The following is a 21,195-nucleotide window of genomic DNA, read 5'->3' as shown; positions in this document are numbered from 1 at the left end:
TTTTTTTTTAAGAAACCACCATTTCAGAACCTCCCAGAGTATTAAAATCATTCACCAGTCCCCAGCCACATTCCTGTCTCCAGGACTGCAATGTCCAGAGCTGAGGTGTGACATCTGGTTTCCATGGGCTGTGTGGATTCATGCACAACTACTAACTCATGAATTTACACACTTTCAGGGACTACTACATCACAATGGTGAAATGGGCCACCAGTACCAAAGTTGCGGTCAACTGGCTGAACCGGGCCCAGAATGTGTCCATTCTCACCCTCTGCGACGCAACCACCGGGGTCTGCACCAAGGTAGGTTAGGAACGGGTGCAGAGAGCATCAGAGGCTGCATCAAACTCACATTTGTGTCATCTGGGGTTGATAGCTTTTGGTAAACTGCTTAGATACTTGCTGGTTAAAGGTAGTGTCCTTGTTTTTCCAGGTCTCTGTTTTTGGTGCCACCTGGTGGATAGATTAAGTCATGTTACCAACACACAACTGTAAAACTAAACCAGGTGCCAGAGTCTACTCCAACTCATGTCAATCCCATGTGTGTCAGAGTAGAACTGTGTTCTATAGAGTTTCCAATGGCTGATTTTTCAGAAATAGATCACTAGGCCTTTCTTCCAAGGCACTTCTGGGTGAACTGTGAACCACCACCGTTTTGGTTACCAAAAAACCAAACTCACTGCCGTCCAGCAGTGATCCAACTCATAGCAACCCCTCCTTGGGTTTCTGAGGCAGTATCACTATGGAAGTAGATTGCCCAACCTTCCTTCCAAGAGGTGGCTGGTGGGTTTGAACTGCCAGCCTTCTGGTTAGCAGTCAAATGCCTTAGGCACTACACCACCAGTGCTCCCCACCCTTTTGGTTAGCAGTTGAAAACAATACAAAGTAGACAAATTTATCCTAACACTTCATACAGGCACACACTCTCCTTTATCATCTGTTTTCTTTATCCATGCTCACTACAGTTTTATCAATTAGCATTCTCCTTGCTTTATAGCTGAGGCTGAGTTAGGTGAAGTGGCTGATGGATGACAGGCTGAGGCCCAACAACCTATGATGGAGCCAGCACTCCAACCTGGTTTGTCTCCATTTCCCCTGCCCTTTCATTCACCTGACTCTGAACCAGCCATCTTCACTGGGAATATCAGCATCCATGTCTCTGGGAATCACTGTATGGCCAGATAAGGTTTTGTGGAGCCACCAGCTGGCTTGAGGAGGCAAAAGTAAGAGAAGAGAAAAGAAAATGAAGACAGAGAGGAAGCAAAGAAATAATGGTAGACTCATGTGGAGGAGCAGTAAAGTGGTTATGTTATTGCCTTCTGACTCTAGTGGAGGGCTCACCCCACTCTGCAGAAACAAATGCTTTCAGACCAAGGTTACTGGTCAGATAGAGACTGGTGAAATCCCAGAGGCTATAGCCCCTAGTCACCCTCAGCCCTGAAATTGGACTCACTCCTGTGGTTAACTTTCAGTCACACAATACACAGACCTACAAGATGAACCACTACAACAGGAAGATGTACTCCTTAGAACATCTGACCATGGGAGATCAGAAGGGCAGCATTTGCTCAGGGAGAAAGCTAGGAAGGCAGGAATGCATAGGCAAGAAGAACACAGGGAAAGGGTAACCCCATGGAGGAAGTGGGAAAATAGCTGTTACATTGTGGAGATTGTAATCAGTGTCACAAAACAAAACATGTAACTGTTCAGTGTAAAGCAAATTTGCTTTGTACAATTTCACCCAAATCACAATAAAAATCATACACTTCTACTCATTTACCTCAGAAGTTGATCTCCTAGTCTTGGCTGAAAATAAATTAATACATCCAAATAGATCCTTCAGAGACTCTGCTTCTCATGGTAAATGTTATTTCCCAGCTAAGGAATGAAAACACCTGCAAAACCAGGTTTATTACAACTTCTCAATGTGGTTTTCCACACCCAACCCTCCACCAGGAACGTCTGCATTCAAATTCATGGACAGTTTGAATGTGCATCTCCCTGCCCAAGTAAGAACACCAACCAAAGCAGAGTAAAGACAGCTTGAATATGATTTGCAAAACCACATTATTCTCAGCAAAATCAATTCGTCATTTAAAAAGTAGCATACATTACAATAAAAGGTTTACATTTTAAAAATTTAAAGCATTTACAAGAAAGCAACTAGAATTAAAGAAAAAAAAAAAAAAAACCTCATCACAGTACCCTAATTGAGTGTGAGGCAAGTCACAGTGGTTTGTTACCATTATTAATCTCCTGAAGTTGGTCAATGATAGACTTTATGTTTTATTTATAATTTAGAGCAGATGCCAGATTAATCTGATAGGCTTTTTTGAGGGGAAGGGAAGGAAAGAATGACTAAGAATCAAGGAATTGTTCCTAATCTGCATCTTATATGTGCCCCTAATCTTGTGAGTATTGGTAACATACAGTTTTGTCTGCCACTTGTTCATGGGGAAAAGAATAACTGCCCAAGGGACTGGAAGTCAAGTCAGCACCAAGAACAGCTCCATTGCATATTGGGATGAAACTGTGTGTGCTGAACAGCTGGATCTTGGTTTTTGTACTTGTTTTTGCTTTGCTTTGTTTTCTACAGTGCCTCTTTCCACACACTCCTGGGAGATCTACTTCTCACATATGTTTAAACCCCTTTTAAAATTTTTGTCCACCAAAATTGTTACTATGAGTCATGAAGTCTAACTTTGTTAAAAGGCATGTGCACACACACACATGCCACACACATGTTTACACTTGCACACACACAAACATGCATGTGTGTATACACATGCATGTGTATGCACACACACAAGGATTCCTGAAACAATGTGGCTCCTGAAGTTTGCCTTCCAATGAGCACATGCCTGGGCAGAGATGTCAATCAAATTGTGGAAGTCCCACTGTCTTCCAGGAGATTCCTGCCTGCTATGGATTTGTCAGGAGCTCTGGTGGCATAGTGCCTAAGGCATTTGACTGCTAACCAGAAGGCTGGCAATTCAAACCCATCAGCCACTCCTCGGAAAGAAGACTGGACAGTCTACTTCCATAAAGGTTAGGGAGAGTGATTCTCCTGCTTGATTGAGGACATTCATGCTCTACTCTAAGGCATGGATAACCTCCTCACTGAGCACAAAATAGTGGGTGTTCCATGCTTGTGCAACTGCCATGGGTGTGAAGTCAGATGGGTTTCTGCACTGTTGGTCAGAAACACAGTGCATGTGAAACAACAACAATAAAATAACCCTCTTTATAATTCTCTTATTTAATTTCAGAAACATGAAGATGAAAGTGAAGCCTGGCTCCACAGACAGGTAACTACTCTGTGTGCAATCCCCAAATTCGCAGCCTGTGCCAGTCATCTGGTCCTCCAGGCCAATGGTTTTCAGTAAAGAAGCAGATCCCCAGATAGAGCAGATAGACGTGGTGTGGCCTTGGAGACCTGGAACCCATAGTTCACAGCTAGTTGTGATGTGGCTTTGGAAACCACAGCTACCCATAGTCCCTCTCAAACATCACATGAACAGCCCCTGCCTTGCTATGTTCTCCTCAGTGGCCCCTGGAATCCAGGGAAGAGAATGTGAAAACCTCTGCTCTTTGGAACCTAGAGGGGTTGGTAAGATTGCAGTTCTCAGGGAGACAATGTGCTTTTGGTGAACTAAAAAGAATTAATCCATAAAGGTTTCATAGATGTGAGGTGTATAGTGAATGTAATCTATACAGTAAGAGAAAACAAAAAGGTCCCCAGTGTGGGTGATACTCCTGTGTGTTCACAGTGGTGGTTCCTCAATTTCACACTTGAAGTAGACTGTGAATCAGCATTAGCCTTCCTTGGGGACATGATTTCAAATAATCCCCCTCATTTTTCATCCCAAACTCACATCTGTAAATGCACACTAAAACAGGCTCTATGTACTTGAGCAAAAAATCGACAAGAGACGCCTCTATGTCACACACACACACACACACACACACACACAGTTGTTGTTAAATGCTATTGAGTCTGTTCCAATGCATAGCAACCCCATGCACAACATCAATTATATTATATATACACACACACACATATATATATATACAAAGTTAATCGTACATGGGAAAAAAAAAACTTGGCACTGAATTTTCTTCATTCTGTTCATCTCATTTCTCACTCATTAGAAGGAACAGGTGGGAAAGTTTCTGAAACTTGCTTCTTTCTTATCCTGTTGAATGGTATAAAAATTGTTTTAAAATTATGTAGGGAAAAAAATCAAGCCACCTTTGAGTATAATGAATTACAAGGCTTTATGTGTCGTTATATGAGAAATTTTATTTATGGAAAAGTAACTAAGGCTAGGCAATGAAACAATCAGCAATGGCTCCCTGAGAAAGTTCTACCATTCTGATTAGTATGCCACTGCTTTTATCCGAGAAATTAACAGTCTACACCAGTCTCTGTCAGCTATCTTAGGGATAGTAGTCTCACAAATGGACACTATTATTTTTAAATCTCTTTTTTTCTGCTCAGTATCAATCTGAACAGAAAAGGACAATAGCTTGATACAGCCTCTTTTGTTACCCTGTGCCCTAGTTTGGGTGCCACTACAAACAAAGAAAATACCCACATTGAGAAAGTACTTGGGAACCTTAAAATATTAGCATACCAGAAAGTTCTAAAACACCACTTGGACCAAAGATATAAGCACAAATGTCAAAACTAATATTATGATGATCATAATTCTGCCAATGTTAGAAAAATCAAAAGGAAAAGATCAGGAAGAAAAATACATTATATAGTCATTTGTTCAGTCAATATTTATGGATTGTATGAGGCACTATGCTAAACTCTGTGTGTTTTAAGAATGAATCAGCTCTTAGAGAGCTTATAGTCTAGAAAGAAAAATAAGACATACCCATACATTTCAGAAGGTGATACATGTTACCATAACTTGTGCTCAGATCATGAGTTGTAAGTATTTAAAAGTGGAGGGATGGGAGCAGGGAGATAAGGGGTGCAGCCAGAGGAGGATGTGTGTGTTCAAGGCTGGCATGGTATTGAGAATGTGAATCTGAATTGATGGAGAAGAAGCATGAGGTAAAGGCCAACTGGGAAACACAGCCCAACCATTTGTTTCTTTCCTGAGGCTGCTGGAAAGTGAGTGTTAGAGGATCTCTTTCCTCTGCCTATCACTCCTACATCCCTGGTTTCTCCACTGAGAAGCACTCACAGTGGTCACATGAACAGCAGAAGTGCATCATCTGAGGCCAAGTAGGCCAAGAAGTTTACTTCTCCCCTCATCACTAACTAGTTCATTGCACCTGCTGATTGGCCACAGAGTCAAGATCATCAATGAGATATTTATGTATTTATCCATTGTGCATCTCCCTACCCAAGTAAAAACACCAACCAAAGCCTAGTAGAGACAGCCTGAATATGATTTGCAAAACCACATCATTCTGAGCAAAATCAATTCATCATTTAAAAAGTAGCATACATTGTAATAAAAAACTTACAACTTAAAAATGTATATTTTAGAGCATTTACCAAGAAAACAACTAGCATTCAAAAAAATCTATTTAAAAATGCATAATGTTTTTATGAGCTCCAAGCATAATGTCCCATGACAGCAATTTTTGCCCCAAGTTGGTCCTTTCCTTGTCAGGTCAGGTCTAGGGGCCACAGCTACCCATTGTTGTTATTGTTGTGTGCCGTCGAGTTGCCCCCGACTCACAGCGACCCCTCCTTGGGTTTCCGAGGCAGTATCACTACGGAAGTAGATTGCCCAACCTTCCTTCCGAGGAGTGGCTGGTGGGTTTGAACCGCCAGCTTTCTGGTTAACAGTCAAGTGCCTTAGGCACTACGCTACCAGAGCTCCTACCCATAGTCCCACCCAAACAACAGCAGAGAGCTCTATAAGTCTGAGTCCTGGCAGCTCTGTTAGCTGTGACTCTTTTTTCATCTTTTTCCATGGTCAGTCGGGAAATCCAGTTCCAAAGTCATTAAGTTCCATTTGGAGATATGTTTCATAAGGCGCCTATTTTTCAAAAGTAAATTTTAGTGTTTCTGCATATTTCAAGACACCTTAAGGTCTTAAAAGGCAATTTAGGAACTCATTTGGATGGGATATGCTGTGTGATGCCTGCTAAGCTCCTCATCACCAGTGAGAGTTGAGCTCAGGCCATGCTTCTGTCCATGTCCACTTAAAATGGGCCACAGATGTTCATCAGCAAGCCCAGAGAAGATGCCTTTTGGGGAGCAGCTGGAGTCTGAAAAGCCCTGATGACCTTGGGGAGACCTCTCTGTGTAGATGGACCTAACTTATGATTTACTCACTGCTGGAGGGGCTGGAATGAACTGTAGCAAGCCTGTTGTGGCCTGGCTTGGGCAGAACTGTATCATGGGTTACCTCCCAGTCTTCCGTCTTAGCCTCCATTTCCCTCTTTTCCTCCTGTCTCCTTCCCAGTCCTCAGCAGTGGAACCTTACAGATATCACCCATGAGCCCAAAGCAAGGAACGAGTGTTTTTATGTGTTTATGTCACATGATAAAGGTCCTCCAAGCCTTTCTCCTCTAGAAATCCCAAAGAAATAAACAATCCCCCCATACACCCCATCCCATAATCACTACTGGTGATGGTAGACTCCATCTTGATACCATTAATTGGTGGACTTGCCCAAGGAGGACTTGGCTATTTGTGCAGAACCCAGAATCTATCTTCATAGTTGAAGAGTTCATCCTATGGGTCAATGCGTGGCAACTTGGCTGGTCCTGGTTGAGTGGCTAGGCAGCTGGTGGTAGTTATTCCCTATGCTGAGATCAGTAATTAATTCCATGGTGGAGTCTATTGGAGGAGCTGAGTAGCTGCTTTAAGGATGTGGTATGTTTCTTGTATATAAGAAACAGCTTTGGGAACGTGCTCCAGTTCATGACATGCTTGAATCTTGCATGTAGCCAAGTCATTGTTCAGCAGCCTGCCATGCTCTGCTGATCTTGGGACTTTCAATAGGCTTGAATCAATGTGTTATTTGGTGACGTTGGGAATGTGCCTTTTTACTTATCAACCTTGGGCAGACTCAGCAGCCAGCAGCTGTCTGGGTAAAGAAAAACCTCCAGCGTCAGTGGGCCAGGAGCAGGAAGCAAAGCTGAAGCCCAAGGTTGAGGGACTTTCACCCAGTCCCTAGGGCCTGGCACTTTGAACCCAGAGTTAAAGCCTCCAGACTCTAAGAGAATAAACTCCTGTTTGTTAAAGCCATCCCATTTTTTGTATTTTCTGTTAGAGCAGCATAGAGGCAACTAAAACAGGTCAATTTATGAAATCTTTTTGAACCAGAATTTTGGTTTTTTTTATTTCAAAATTTTGTATGAGAGGTTGGACAAATGAATATATCTGAACCATGAGAAGTTTCCACAGAAATGCTACAAATAATTCATGAAGAATATGTCACGAACAGAAAGGACTACTTCCTCCCAGCTCTGCTATGAATAAAGTTGTATAAAGCATACATCACATATCATAAATTCTGTTTTCCAAAGAGATAAGTTTCCCAAAAATCAAATGAGAGGCAGAATTAGGATTCAAATCTCTAATCCCTATCATTGTATTTTTTCACTAAAAATATTTTAAATGGATATATTCCATTTACCATATGAGAAAGCAAGTATCTGAGAGGCTAAAAGACTGGTGCCTTCACTTTGTGCACCATGGGATGTTTCCATGGAGCAATGGTTCTTCCATCTAAAATGGTTGTGGCTGCCTTATTACAGAAACAAGGCTTCTGGCCAGAATTAATTATGTATTACATTTACTCAAAGTATTTTTTGCCTGCCAAAAGTGCAAGCATTTCCCCCAGAAAACTGTATCTAACCTGGCATTAGCAAATAGAAGCACATTTAAAAAGCCAAATTTACTATTGATACTTCCATTCCTTCTATTTTTAAATACCATGCTTCCAACTCTAAATAGAAAAATAAATGTTTGCAGATTAAAGGTTTCATGTTACTACAAATATTCATGAAGATTAAATGTCATTGTAATCACATGTTAGTTTATTTCTTTGAGCATATCACATTTGCATGTTCTCGATTGCTACAGGGAAATGAGTTTGCCTTGTGCCAGCTGGAGTTTATTTACCATTTCTTCTCCCGCATTAGCGTGGAGCTATTTGAATCAAAAAATATATATCATAACCAACTAATTGGTGTTCATGGATGGCAACTTTCAAATGTGAGGTTTGGAGAGGTTAAGATGCTGTGAAGCAATTTCCCTTTTCGCCCATCAAAGCAACAGGTAACTGCCAGGGGCTGTCTCAAGGCTGAGCAACTGGCTGTTTGTGTTGGGGGACCAGGCAGAGATGCATACCCTTCAGGCCTCTGATTTGAGTCCAACCTGGAGCCCCTTCCCCTGAAGAAGCTAAGAGAACCTTGTTCTTGTTCTCAAGGAAAAGCCACAGTAGATCCATCTAGTGAGTGCCTCGTGTTGGCAGCTGAAACTTGTCTTTAGTTATTATTAGTTAATGTCAAGTCTACTTCAACTCATGGTGACTCCATGTCTAAAAAAACCAAACCCATTGTCATCAAGTCAATTCCTAATCATAGTGACCCCATAGGACAGAGTAGAACTGCCACATAAGGTTTCCAAGACTGTAATCTTTGCAGAAGCAGATGGTCACATTTTTCTCCTATGGAGTAGCTAGTGGGTTTGAACTGCTGACCCTTTGGTTAGCAGTGAGCAATTTAACCACTGTCCTCAGGGCTCCTTCAACCCCATGGACAACTGAACAAAACACTGCCTAGTTCTGTGATATCTTCATGATCATGGGCATGCTTGAATCCATTGTTGTTGACTGCCTACCTGGGGGGGGGGGGCTTATTTTTCAGCATTCTATCATACAATCCACCACTCATCTGTCAGTTTGTCATGCTGTGGTGGCTTGTCTGTTTCTGTGAGGCTGGAGGCTATGCCACTGGCATTTCAACAACAGGGTGAACCAACAGGGTCGCCTATGGTTGACAGGTTTCAGCAGAGCTTCCACCTAAGACAGACTCTGAAAAAGGAAGAGGCTGTCCACTCCTCAAAGGATTAGCCAGTGAAAACCTTATGAATAACAGTGAAACACTGTCTTATATATTACTTGAAAACTTTATAATTAGCCCTGAAACAGTGTCTTGTTTAGTGCCAGATGAGCTTCTCAGGTTGGAAGGTACTCAAAATATGACTAGGGAAGAACTGCCTTCTTAAAGTAGAGTCAATCTTAATGATGTGGATGGAGTAAAACTTCAGGACCTTCATTTGCTGATGGGACACTACTCCAAATGGGAAGAAACTGCTGCAAATATTCATTAAGAATTGAATTGGAATATTGAATGTATCAGCATGAATTTAGGAAAATTAGAAGTTGTCAGAAATGAAATGGAACTCATAAAGATTAATATCCTAAGCATTAGTGAGGTGAAATGGACTGGTTTTGGCCATTTTTAATTAGACAATCATATGATCTACTATGCTGATAATGATAAATTGAAGAGGAATGGCATGGCATTCATTGTCACAAGGAATGTTTCAAGATCTGTCCTGAAGTTCAATGCTGTCAGTGATAGGATAATATCCATATGCTTACCAAGAAGACTGATTAATGCTACTATTATTCAAATGTATACACAATCACTAATGCCAAAGATGAGGAAATTGAAGATTTTTTTTTACCATCTTCTGCAGTCTGAAATTGACCAAACATGCAATCAAGATGGATTACTGATGATTGGAATGCGAAAGTTAGAAACAAAGAAGAATCACTAGTAGGAAAATATGGTATTGGTGATAGAAAGGATGCCAGATATCACATGACAGAATTTTGAAAGACCAATGAATAATTATTGCAAATACCTTTTTTCAATAACATAAATGGTGACTTTACATGTGGACCTCACCAGATGGAACACACAGGACAGATTGACTACACCTATGGAAAGAGGCGATGGAGATAAATATCTTCAACCAAAACAAGGACAGGAACTCCTGTAGGACTGACCATCAATTGCTAATATGCAAGTACAGGTTGAAGATGAAGACAATTAAAATAAGTCCATGAGAGCCAAAATATGACCTTGACTATATCCCACCTGAATTTAGAATAGATCTGAAGAATAGACTTGATGCACTGAACACCAGTGACCAAAAACCAGATGAACTGTGAGATGACAGCAACAGCATCATACATGAAGAAAGCAAAAGGTCATTAAAAAGACAGGAAAGGAAGAAAAGACCAAAATAGATGTCAGAAAGGATTCTGAAACTTTCCCTTGAACAGAGAGTAGCTAAAGCAAGTGGAAGAAATGACAAGATAAAGGAACTGAACAGTAGATTGCAAAGAGAAGCTTGAGAACACAAAGTCAATTATTATAGTGAAATATGCAAAGACCTGGAGTTAGAAACCAAAAGGGAAAAATGTGCTTGGCATTTCTCAAGCTGAAACAACTGAGGAAAAAAATCAAGCTTTGAACTGCAATATTAAAAGATTGTATGAGCAAAATATTGAATGATGCAGGAAGCATCAAAAGAAGATGGAATCATAGAATCACTGTACAAAAAAAGAATTGGTCAATGTTCATCTATTCAGGTGGTAGCATGTGATCAAGAACTGATGGTACTGAAGGAAGAAGTCGAAGCTACACTGAAGGAATTGGTGAAAAATAAGACTCCAGGAATTGACAGAATACCCATTGAGATGTTTGAACAAATGGATGCTGCACTGGAGGTACTTACTCTTCTATGCTAAGAAAATTGGAAGAGAGCTACCTAGCCAACTGATGGGAAAAGATACATATTTGTATCCATTCCAAAGAAAAGTGATCCAACAAAACGTGTAAATTATCTAACAATATCATTAATATCACATGCAAGTAAAATTTTGCTGAAGGTAATTCAAAAATGTTTGCAGAAGTATGTTAACAGAGAGCTTCCAGAAATGCAAGCTGGATTCAAAAGAGGATGTGGAATGAGGGGTATCAATGTGAATGTCTTGGCCAAAAGCAAAGAATACCAGAAAGATGTTTACTTGTGTTTTATTGACTATGCAAAAGCATTTGATTGTGTGGATCATAATAAATTATACATAACATTAAAAAGAATGGGAATTCCAGAATACCTAACTGTACTCATGAGGAACCTACACCTAGACCAAGAGGCTGTCATTTGAACATATCAAGGGAGATACTACATGGTTTAAAATCAGAAAGGGTGTGCATCAGGGTTGTATCTTTTCACCATACTTACTCAATCTATATGCTGATCAAACAATTTGAGAAGCTGGACTATATGAAAAAGAGTGTGGCATCAGGATTGGAGGAAGACTTATTAACAACATGTGATATGCAGACAACACAACTTTGTTTGCTGAAAGTGAAGATGACTTGAAGCACTTACTGATCAGGATTAAAGACTACAGTCTTCAGTATGGATTATATCTCAACATAAACAAAACAAAAATCCTCACAACTGGATCAATGAGCAGCATCATGATAAATGGAGAAAAGATTGAAGTTGTCAAAGATTTCATATTACTTGGATCCACAATCAACCCCTATGGAAGCTCCAGTCAAGAAATCGGACGTGATATTGCACTTGGCAAATCTACTGCAAAAGACATCTTTAAGGTGCTGAAGTGCAAAGGTGTCTGTTTGAAGCCTAACCCAAGCCATGGTATTTTCAATAGCCTTATGTGCATGTGAAAGCTGGATAATGAATAAGAAAGACTGAAGAAGAGTTGATGTTTTTGAGTTGTGGTGCTGGCAAAGAATACTTAAAGTACCATGGACTGCCCAAAGAATGAACAAATCTGTCCTGGAAGAAGTGCAGCCAGAATGCTCCTTGGAAGCAAGAATGTCCAGACTTTATCTCACCTACTTTGGTCATGTTGTCAGAAGGGACCATTTCCTGGATAAGGATATCATGTTTGGTAAAGTGGAGGGTCAGTGAAAAAAGAGAAGACCCTTAATGAGATAGAGTGATACAGTGGCTGCCATGATGGACTCAGATGTAGAAAGGATTGTGAAATGTGCATGACTAGGGTTTTGCTCTGTTGTTCATAGGGTTGCTGAATTGGAGCAGACTTCACAGCACCTAACAACAATAGCATCATACAATATTCTGTTATGATCTGTGGAGTTTCCATTGGCTAATTTTTGGAAGTAGATCACCAGGGCTTTCTTCTTGGTTGTCTTAGTCTGGAAGCTCCCTGAAACCCTGCTGGTATTTGACACACTGGTGCCATAGCTTCCAACATCACAGCAATACAAAAGCCAACAAAGTACCACACACTGACAGAAAGATGATGGTTTCTCTAATTAGAAGTGCTGTAATACAAAAAATGAGTGTACTGTTTCTGCTTATTCACATTTGAAAATATACAGAATATCTCCTTGTGATTGGTTTATTTTTTCTTGTATTCTTGGTGGGCTATTCAGTGCAAGATTTATTAAAGAAAGCAACAAAAGACTGGATTGGAAGAATAGTATGCATTTTTAGGCAAAATCAGATTTGTGAATGTTCTGAGTTATGTTCTTTAATAATATCGGGTAACTGGACTTGGAGAAACTCGGCCACAAGCATCAGTTTCTGTGACAGCAGTTACAGGGAGGACATCCTGCACTGTGCTTCCAGGAGAGCTGATCATTCTCTTTGGGGGCCTCACATGCCCAGGGTCATTCTTTGTATCTGTGCTGAATAAACCAAAGGATGACTTTCCACCTTCCTGTGCTTCAGATATGGCCTCTTTATTCCCCACATTCCTCTTCTCTTTGAAAACTGAAGTCAGACTCCAGTTACCAAGGAAAGAAAAGGCCCTCACAGTGCTGCTGCTTTTGATTGTATCTCATTAGAGATGTCATAGAAAGTGAATCCTTTATGTTCTCTTAATATGTATTTTATCTTGGTTCAACCCCTTCCAAATGAAATGGAACTTCTTTATTTCTTTAATCAGTTGCCTTTTGTCCACAGAATGAAGAGCCAGTCTTCTCCAAGGATGGCCGAAAGCTTTTTTTTGTCAGAGCCATCCCCCAGGGAGGACGAGGAAAGTTCTATCATATCACTGTGTCATCATCCCAGGTAAATAGGCTCATTTTCAAACTGCCTTGCTAGAGTGGTCACTGCGCTAACCACTGAGATTAATAACACAGGTAATTTTCCAGTGCCCCAAAGAATATGCCCCAGATCAAGTGAATGTAAAGGTAAGTTCCTGAAAGTGGGGCAAACTTTGTAAAAGTCCAGAGTTTCTGAGAATGACAATGGGGTCACATTCTACCCTTTTTGTCCAATCAAAAATATGAATTACACCTCCAATATCAGAGGAAATGCTGGGATTTATTGTTTGATGTAAGCCTGAAGGCTCATGCTGCTCTATTTGTATGGCAACCCTGTGTCTGTCTGGCCTTTCCTTCCTCATCTGCAGCAAATGCCTCCTTCACACAGCTCCACCCCAAAAGGATGGATGTTTAGTGTGCTTGCAGACTTTGTGCTGTCCTTTCATGAGTCTAGCCCCTCCAAGGCATCCTGTTTCTACTTTTAGCCAAGTGCAATTAGTATTTTATTATGGTGTTATCATCAGACATAGTTCACCAATGTCTGGAGTCTGGGGCTTAAGAATGGGGCATCACTGAGCAGGGAATTTCAGAGATTAATACAAATGCATTTAGAACTAAAAGTAGGCTTGCTGGTGAGTCTAGTCCCCAGCAAAGGAATCACCCTATGGAGCTTGTGCATGTACTCAAGTGATGCTACCATTGGTTAAACTTTTGGGGAATTCGGATTTAGGAAAGGGAGAGTGTGGCTTTTCCTGGAAGATCCTCAGAGACAAGAAGCCCGCAATTGGTGTGTGGATTTAATTTCTGAAGCAGCCTAAAGTTATTTGGGATCGGGGGGGGGGGTGAATAAAGTTTGGGGGTGGGAAGGTTAATCAAAACATATTCTGTGCATATAAAGTGGAAGACTCATGTTTATTAAGTAGCCAAAAATGTATTTCAAAAGAAAGTTATAGAGCCCCCTGCCCTGTGATGCCTAGGATCAGGGGAACATCCATGCCAAGCCTAGATTTAAAATGGAAAATTCTGAATCTAGGCTTGGCATGGATGTTCCCCTGATCCTAGGCATCACAGGGCAGGGGGCTCTGACTTAGGAGCTCTGATAGCATAGTGGCTAAAGCACTTGACTGCTAACCAGAAGGCTGGCGGTTCAAACCCACCGGCCACTCCTCGGAAGGAAGGTTGGGCAATCCTACTTCAGTAGTGATACCGCCTCGGAAACCCAAGGAGGGGTCGCTATGAGTCGGGGCCGACTCGACGGCACATAACAACAATTACATGACTTACAGAATGTCCACAAATTGGCTTCATCTATTTATTCCTATGGCCTTCCTTGTCCCACTGCCTCGGAAACCCAATGAGGTGTCGCTATGAGTCGGGTCTGACTCGATGGCACATAACAACAACAACATTACAGAATGTCTGCAAATTGGCTTCATCTATTTATTCCTATGGCCTTCCTTGTCGCTCCCCAGATTCCTGTGTTTTCTCACTTGGGCCTACTTTCATTACGATTAAATTGTTTTAGATGTTTTCATTCATCCTGCAGTTTCTAAATGCATCTGAGTTATGAACATTTGCTGTGTATTCTATTATAAGTCCAAAAACGTTCCAGCAGAAAGCACCACCCCCCATCACTAAGGAGCCCCTGCCCTGTGCTTCTGCATTTGCCTCTTTTCTTCCATCCCTGGGAACCCGTCCACACTTCACTGTCCTCAGGAACCTGCCATGCATCTTGGCTCCTTGTACAGACCCTTCCTTCTCCCATAACGCCCACCTCTGAAGTCCCAGAGTGTTTGTGTAGGCCCTTTACCTGTTTAATTGCCATCAGCTCCTCCTAACTCCACCAACACCTGCAACAAGAACAGCTGGCCTGTGACTCTCCACTTCAGTGCCCTCATATCCCATTTCAAATCACAACTCAAACATACTTCATGTCTAGATTGTCTCATCTCTCTCCTTCTGACATGATTTATTGTTATAATTATACTACTTAACTCTGTGAGGCACTTAGAAATAGACAGTGTGTATGAAACATGCAGTACTCAATAATATTGTCTCAAACATCCTTGTTAATAATGACAGAGAATGACAAAGAGGCCAAAGGCACACCTTCCTTCCTTAATTCTTTATTTCCTTCTTTTCTACTTCACCCACTTCCCCATATTTCTCTCTTTCTTCCAACTCCATCTTCCTATTGTAATGACTCTGTCAGATATACTTGCAGACAGGTTTTAAGGAACAATAGCAGCATATAAAGCATTTCTGCTTCTCCTATGTTTATATCATAGTTGGTATACTTGGAAACCAAGGTACCATTTGATAAGTCCTAAAGAAGAGGAGCTCTGGGAGCATAGTGCCTAAGGCACTTGACTGCTAACCAGAAGGCTGGTGATTCAAACCCACCAGCCAATCCTCGGAAGGAAGGTTGGGCAATCTATTTCCTTAGTGATACCACCTCAGAAACCAAGGAGGGGTCACTATGAGTCAGGTGCGACTCGACGGCACATAACAACAACAACAATAAAGAAGAGGAATACCATAGTGTTCTATATTGCTGAGACTTAAGAATGGGGTGATGGTGTGGGACTCAGGATACTCAGAAAGTTTTCCTAAAAGAAAAGAGATTAAGTTCAGCCTCAATGAAAAGGAAGTGGCAGAGAGGGGAGCAGAATGGTCTTCCCCACAGAGAGAATAGCTGCCTCTCCCTGCCTTGCTATCTAAAATGAATTAAGAATTAAGGATCAAGATCCTGACTGTCTGGTCTCTGTGTTACAGCCCAACAGCAGCAATGACAACATTCAGTCAATCACCTCTGGGGACTGGGATGTGACCAAGATTCTGGCCTACGATGAGAAGCGGAATAAAATGTAAGTAAGGGATCAAGACCATGTCACTCTAGGCCAGCAGAGAGCAGTAAAGCTCCTATCTTACTGGTGAACTGGGACATGTGCATTGTTTTTTTTTATCAAATCAGACTCATGGAGTCCAGAATTGGAGCAATGGAGGCCTCACCCTTCCTCTTACACAGCATCACCAGCTCCCAAGTGCTTCATAAAAATATGCACGGATTCCTGTCTCACCAGCCCAACTTCCAAAGTTTTAAGATTTTAATGATGAAGTTAAGTTTACAACCAGCTCTGTGATGTGAAATATGTTGTTATTATTATTATCATCATTATTATTGATATTATGGTTGTTACTGTTTTAATTGCTGATATTTATTGAGTATTTACAAGTTTCAGGCACTAAGCTAAGTGCTTTATGAACATTAACATTTCCATAACCAAAAACCAAACCAAACTCACTGCTGTCAAGTCAGATCCAACCATAGTGACCCCTCCTTGGGTTTTCGAGGCAGTATCACTACAGGAGTAGATTGTCCAGTCTTCGGGTTTATCACTTTCCCCTTATTAAAGACAAATAAACAGAGACTAAAAAAGCTCAGTAATTTACTCCATGTTCAGTAGATAAGAGGTAGAGGTGAGATTTCACTCATACAATGAAAGTCCAGGTCCCATGCACTTGGCCACCATGCTGTCCAGCCCCCCTACTCATATGAGAGCCAAGGTTCCCACATTCAGGGTCTTAGATGTAAATCAGTCACCAAGTATTTATTGAGCCAAACTTTACATCTAGACTTATATTAAATATTCTTTACCTTCCAGAAGATTAATCATCTTGTAAAGAAAATTCCAGATCCAAATCCAGATACATATCACCACCACCCCCAAAACACCCCCCAACCAAAAACAGAACAAAACAAATTCACTGCCATCAAGTTGATTCCACCCCCAAACAGTGACTTAAAATGAAGGCGAGTGTAGGGGAGACCTCATGCCAGCTGAGGGTCTATACTGGCCATGTCCCTTGGCCCCTAGCTGTCTCTGTCCTCTGCTCTGCCCATAGTTATAGCTGGACTGAAATGGGAGAAATTGCCCTGTTTAGTCCACTAATGGTGGGAGTCCCTAAGAAGATCTATAAAGGTAGTAGATGGTATTTGAAAGACAAACATAATTTGAAGCAAAACTAATTACTGTGCCCCTCGATGGTCTTTGCAGTTACTTCCTCAGCACGGAGGACCTACCAAGAAGAAGACAACTCTACAGGTACCTGTTTCCCTCCTTCTGCACACACATAGGAGAGTGTTGAGGCCTTTTCAGAATTGTACTTTTCTATAATGTATTATAGAAAGTAGTGAAGAAAAATATTCACCACAGATGAGTAGCTACACAGGCTGAAAAGAAATCATGAAAAATGCTGAAGCTACCAAATTGAAAGCTTTGTTTTATTTTCCTGCTTTTATCTAATTGCATTTTCCCCCTCTTTTAATTTCTCCAATTGGTAATTGATGGACTTCTAGCTGTTTTTTCTTTTCACCTTCACTTTTATTCAAATATTCACTTCAAGGAATTATCTTCACGTGGGTCTTTATAAGAGAGAAAGTCTGGTTTGGAAAATATACGATACTAATACTTGATGTAGGAGTGCCTGGGTGGTACAAAATGGAACCATGATGGCATATGGTTAAAGCGCTTGACTACTAACTGAAAGGTTGGCAATTCAAACACACCAGCCCCTCTGCAGGAGAAATATGTAGCAGTCTGCTTCCCTAAAGATTTGTTATTGTTGTTATGTGCCATCGAGTCAGACCTGACTCATAGTAACCCCTCCTTGGGTTTCTGAGACACTACCATTACAGAAGTAGATTGTCCAACCTTCCTTCCCTTGAAAATCCTATGAGACAGTTGTACTCTGTCCTATAGGGTCGTTCTGAGTTCCAGTTGACTCAACAGCGTTAGGTTTTAGGTTGGGAGTAATACAAATTGGTAAGCACTCAACTATTAAATGAAAGGTTGATGGTTCTGATCCACCCAGAAGAAAAGCCTGGTGACCAACTTCTGAAAGATTATAACCATCGAAAACCCCATGGCACAGTTCTTCTCTGATATACATAGGGTGACCAGGAGTTAGAATGGATTTAAGAGCAACTAGTGGTGGTGTACTACCTGATTACCTGATTTATTATCTCAGCTTCACTGCTTACTTGCTGTGTGACTTTGGACAAGTTATGTAATCACAAAAATGGTAGAAGAAGGATGACCTCTGAATCCTGGGAGATGACTAGTATTTTTTTTTTCTTTCTTTCTTTTCTCTAGCTTTTAACCTAATACCCTGCCTATTCTCATTAGTTACCATTCTCATTAGTGTTTTATGCTGAAGTGGGCTTAGCCCTGGGAACTTTTTCTCAGTATAGCAGAGGTTAAAGATGAGATAGTATTCTACCTCCTTTTCTGGACTAAAAGGAGGTTTGAGGCTGCTTCCTGCCTAAATTGCACATAAGCCATTTAGGAGGGCACTATTCAGTGTAGATCTTAGAGCTTGAGCCCAACCTTTTGGCTGACAGAGAGTGTGTTAACCATTTGCACCAAAGATTTGGAGAAAAAGAACTCCTTGGCAAATCATGTGATCATAGACTTGTTTCTTTCTGTAGACTTTTCATTAATAACATGTCTATCTAAACTAAAGCAAAAAACCAAACTCACTGTCATCGAGTCAATTCAACTCATAGCAACCCCTCCTTGGATTTCTGAGGTGATATCACTATGGCAGTAGATTGCCCAATTTTTCTATGGAGGAGTGGCTGGTGAGTTTGAACTGCCAGCCTTCTGATTAGCAGTCAAATGCCTTAGGCATTATGCCGCCAGGTAGCTTAAACCAGTCATATCACCAAATTAATAACATAATATCACTAAACTGTCCATGTGAAGAATATTGAAATGGCAAGGTTTTATCACCTATATATTTACCACAGTTAAAAAAAATCACTTGGGAAAAAAGTACAGAGAGAAGCACATGCCCATTCTTTCCTTAAACTTATACTATTAGAGTTACCATGTCCCTCCCATGATATATTTTCAGTCTTCTAACAGACTGATTTCATGTTGAAACCTGTGGTTATAATTGACCATTCCTGTGCAAAATGTCCAGATATTTCTTCCAAGTACATTGGGTACCCAATATCTTTTAATGCTTGATGTAATTAAGCCTATATTTGATCAGAGTTTTCCTGAGGTAGCAGCTTCAAATCCCAACTCTTCAAGCTCCATTGAGTGAGAAGCAAAGTCACAGCCATTTCACTGTCATGAGAAACAGCTTTTGGAAACAATCAAAGTTTAATTCAGCTGGTGTTTATGGAGCTCCTGTCTCATCATATGCTAGTGCTGGGCACTCTGACAGTATAAAAAGATACATAAACATGTCTACTGTTCTGAAAGAGCTGATAATCCAGACGGAGAGTTAAGACACATGTGTATAAAATATTAGATACCAAACAACTCTACTATCCTCAAGTCAAAACCATGGCTTCATTATCTGTGTGTACCCTGTGCCCAGTCCAGGGCTGAGTATAAGAGTATATCACCCAGGACATAACAATCCATATGGCATAAGTACTAAGAATTCTTAAACAGGGGAGGGATCCACTGGTTAGAGAAGGCTTCATGGGGAAGGTGAAATGGAGTTGGGAACTAGTGGATACTCTGGCAGGGAGACTGATGGAGTAACGTAAAGAGGTACATCTTCATTTGGGAGATGTACTGATTCACAGAACACATTTTGCAGGAGAGCAATCAGTTGGCTTGAAATAGCAATCTAAGAGATTTGAACCTTGATGATTATGAATGTTTCCTGTCAGTCAAAGAGCCCTGCTTCATCTCCACCCCTCTGTCTGTGTTCTTCCAGTGCCAACACTGTGGGCAACTTCAACAGGCAGTGCCTCTCCTGTGACCTAATTGAGAATTGCACCTACTTCAGTGCCTCCTTCAGCCACAACATGGATTACTTTCTGCTCAAGTGTGAAGGTAAGTTCCTCTCACCATTTCAGATGTATTTTAAAATCTTCTGAAATCCATGGCCACACCTGCAGGAAGGAAAGGCCTGGAATGAAGAAGCTATGATAAGAGCACAGCTGGTTCCTGAACAGGTAAGGATTCCTGTCTAATTAATATTATTGGCTCATTGGAATAGGGTTTGTTGGATCACTTCTCAACTAATGCAGTAATCATAGTTTACATTTTATACAGTGTTACAGTTTATCAGTGTTTTAAAACAAGCTATTTCAATTAGTCCAACAGTTTTTCTACCATTTTTCACAAAATCACAATACTGTTGTGAGCTAGTTGGGGTAAGGATTTTACCCACTGATTGATTAAATCAACTACAAAATTAAGATAAATAATTTCAAAGAACAATATTTTAATATTTAAGGTTGCAGTTACGTAAAAAAAGAAGCCTCAGACAGGAAAAAAACATATTCATTGAGAATTAATCCAAACTCCAGCAAGCTCTTGATCACATCAATCAGGATACACAAAACTGTTGGCCATGTCTTATAGTGGATACAAAGAAATATCATTGCATCTTGTCCTCATATCTTGGAAGATAAGACATAAACCCAGGAAAAAATAAGTATTAATAAATACGGGCATAACAAAATATGTTTAAAAGAACAGCTTGATATATTGAGCTCACCTCAAATAAAGACAAACTATAGGTGGAGGCTGGATGAGATCAGAGGCAATACACTCCTCGGTTATAGCTTCACTCCTACAATTCATAGACGGAGAGTAATTCATTGTAATTAGTGCAGCATCCTTCTTATGCTTTGCTAGCAAGCAGTTAGCTTATGACTCCGCCGTCTTTGTATCACTGGCCCCTAAAATCTTGATCACCACACTCAGCCCCAGAAATGTTCTAAGATATTGGGGAGACAACTGAAGTGGGAGGAGCTTCTGCACTGCTACATAATTAGTCCCTCAGTCCCCTTAACATTTAATATAACCCAACTCCTACCCCTTCTCTCCTGATCTGCTTAGGAAATAGATATCCAAGTATCTAAGACCATAGTATGTAAGGAAAGAACTTAAAATCTTGTGTGTGTGTGTGTGTGTGTGATTTGGGTGAAGATTTACAGAGCAAATTAACTTTCCATACAGCAGTTCACATATGCTTTGTCTCATGTCATTGACCACAGTGCAACAGCTCCCTTCCCACTTCCTCCCCATAGTTACCTCTTCCCTGTGTCCATCCCTCCATACACTCCTGCCCCCTGAGCTTTCTCCCTGTGCATAAGCAGCCCTTCTTTCTC

General features: G+C 40.8%; 1 protein-coding gene across 1 annotated transcript in view; it reads left to right on the top strand.

Moving 5' to 3' along the window:
• The window catches only part of DPP6 (dipeptidyl peptidase like 6), a 1,548,106-nt gene that overhangs the window by 1,344,125 nt on the left and 182,786 nt on the right, over window positions 1-21,195 (top strand). Inside the window, exons 11-16 of the mRNA XM_007952098.2 lie at window positions 179-302; window positions 3,269-3,307; window positions 12,967-13,074; window positions 15,825-15,916; window positions 17,108-17,155; window positions 19,791-19,909. Of these exons, the coding sequence (XP_007950289.1) occupies window positions 179-302; window positions 3,269-3,307; window positions 12,967-13,074; window positions 15,825-15,916; window positions 17,108-17,155; window positions 19,791-19,909 (530 nt within the window). The remainder of the gene's footprint in view (window positions 1-178; window positions 303-3,268; window positions 3,308-12,966; window positions 13,075-15,824; window positions 15,917-17,107; window positions 17,156-19,790; window positions 19,910-21,195) is intronic.

This window comes from Orycteropus afer, unplaced genomic scaffold (genome assembly GCF_000298275.1).
Source record: "Orycteropus afer afer isolate SDZICR_OR568_19922 unplaced genomic scaffold, OryAfe1.0 scaffold00324, whole genome shotgun sequence".
Taxonomy (NCBI): domain Eukaryota; kingdom Metazoa; phylum Chordata; class Mammalia; order Tubulidentata; family Orycteropodidae; genus Orycteropus; species Orycteropus afer.
Note: the sequence above shows the minus strand (reverse complement) of the source record. Positions and strands in the feature narration are given on the sequence as shown.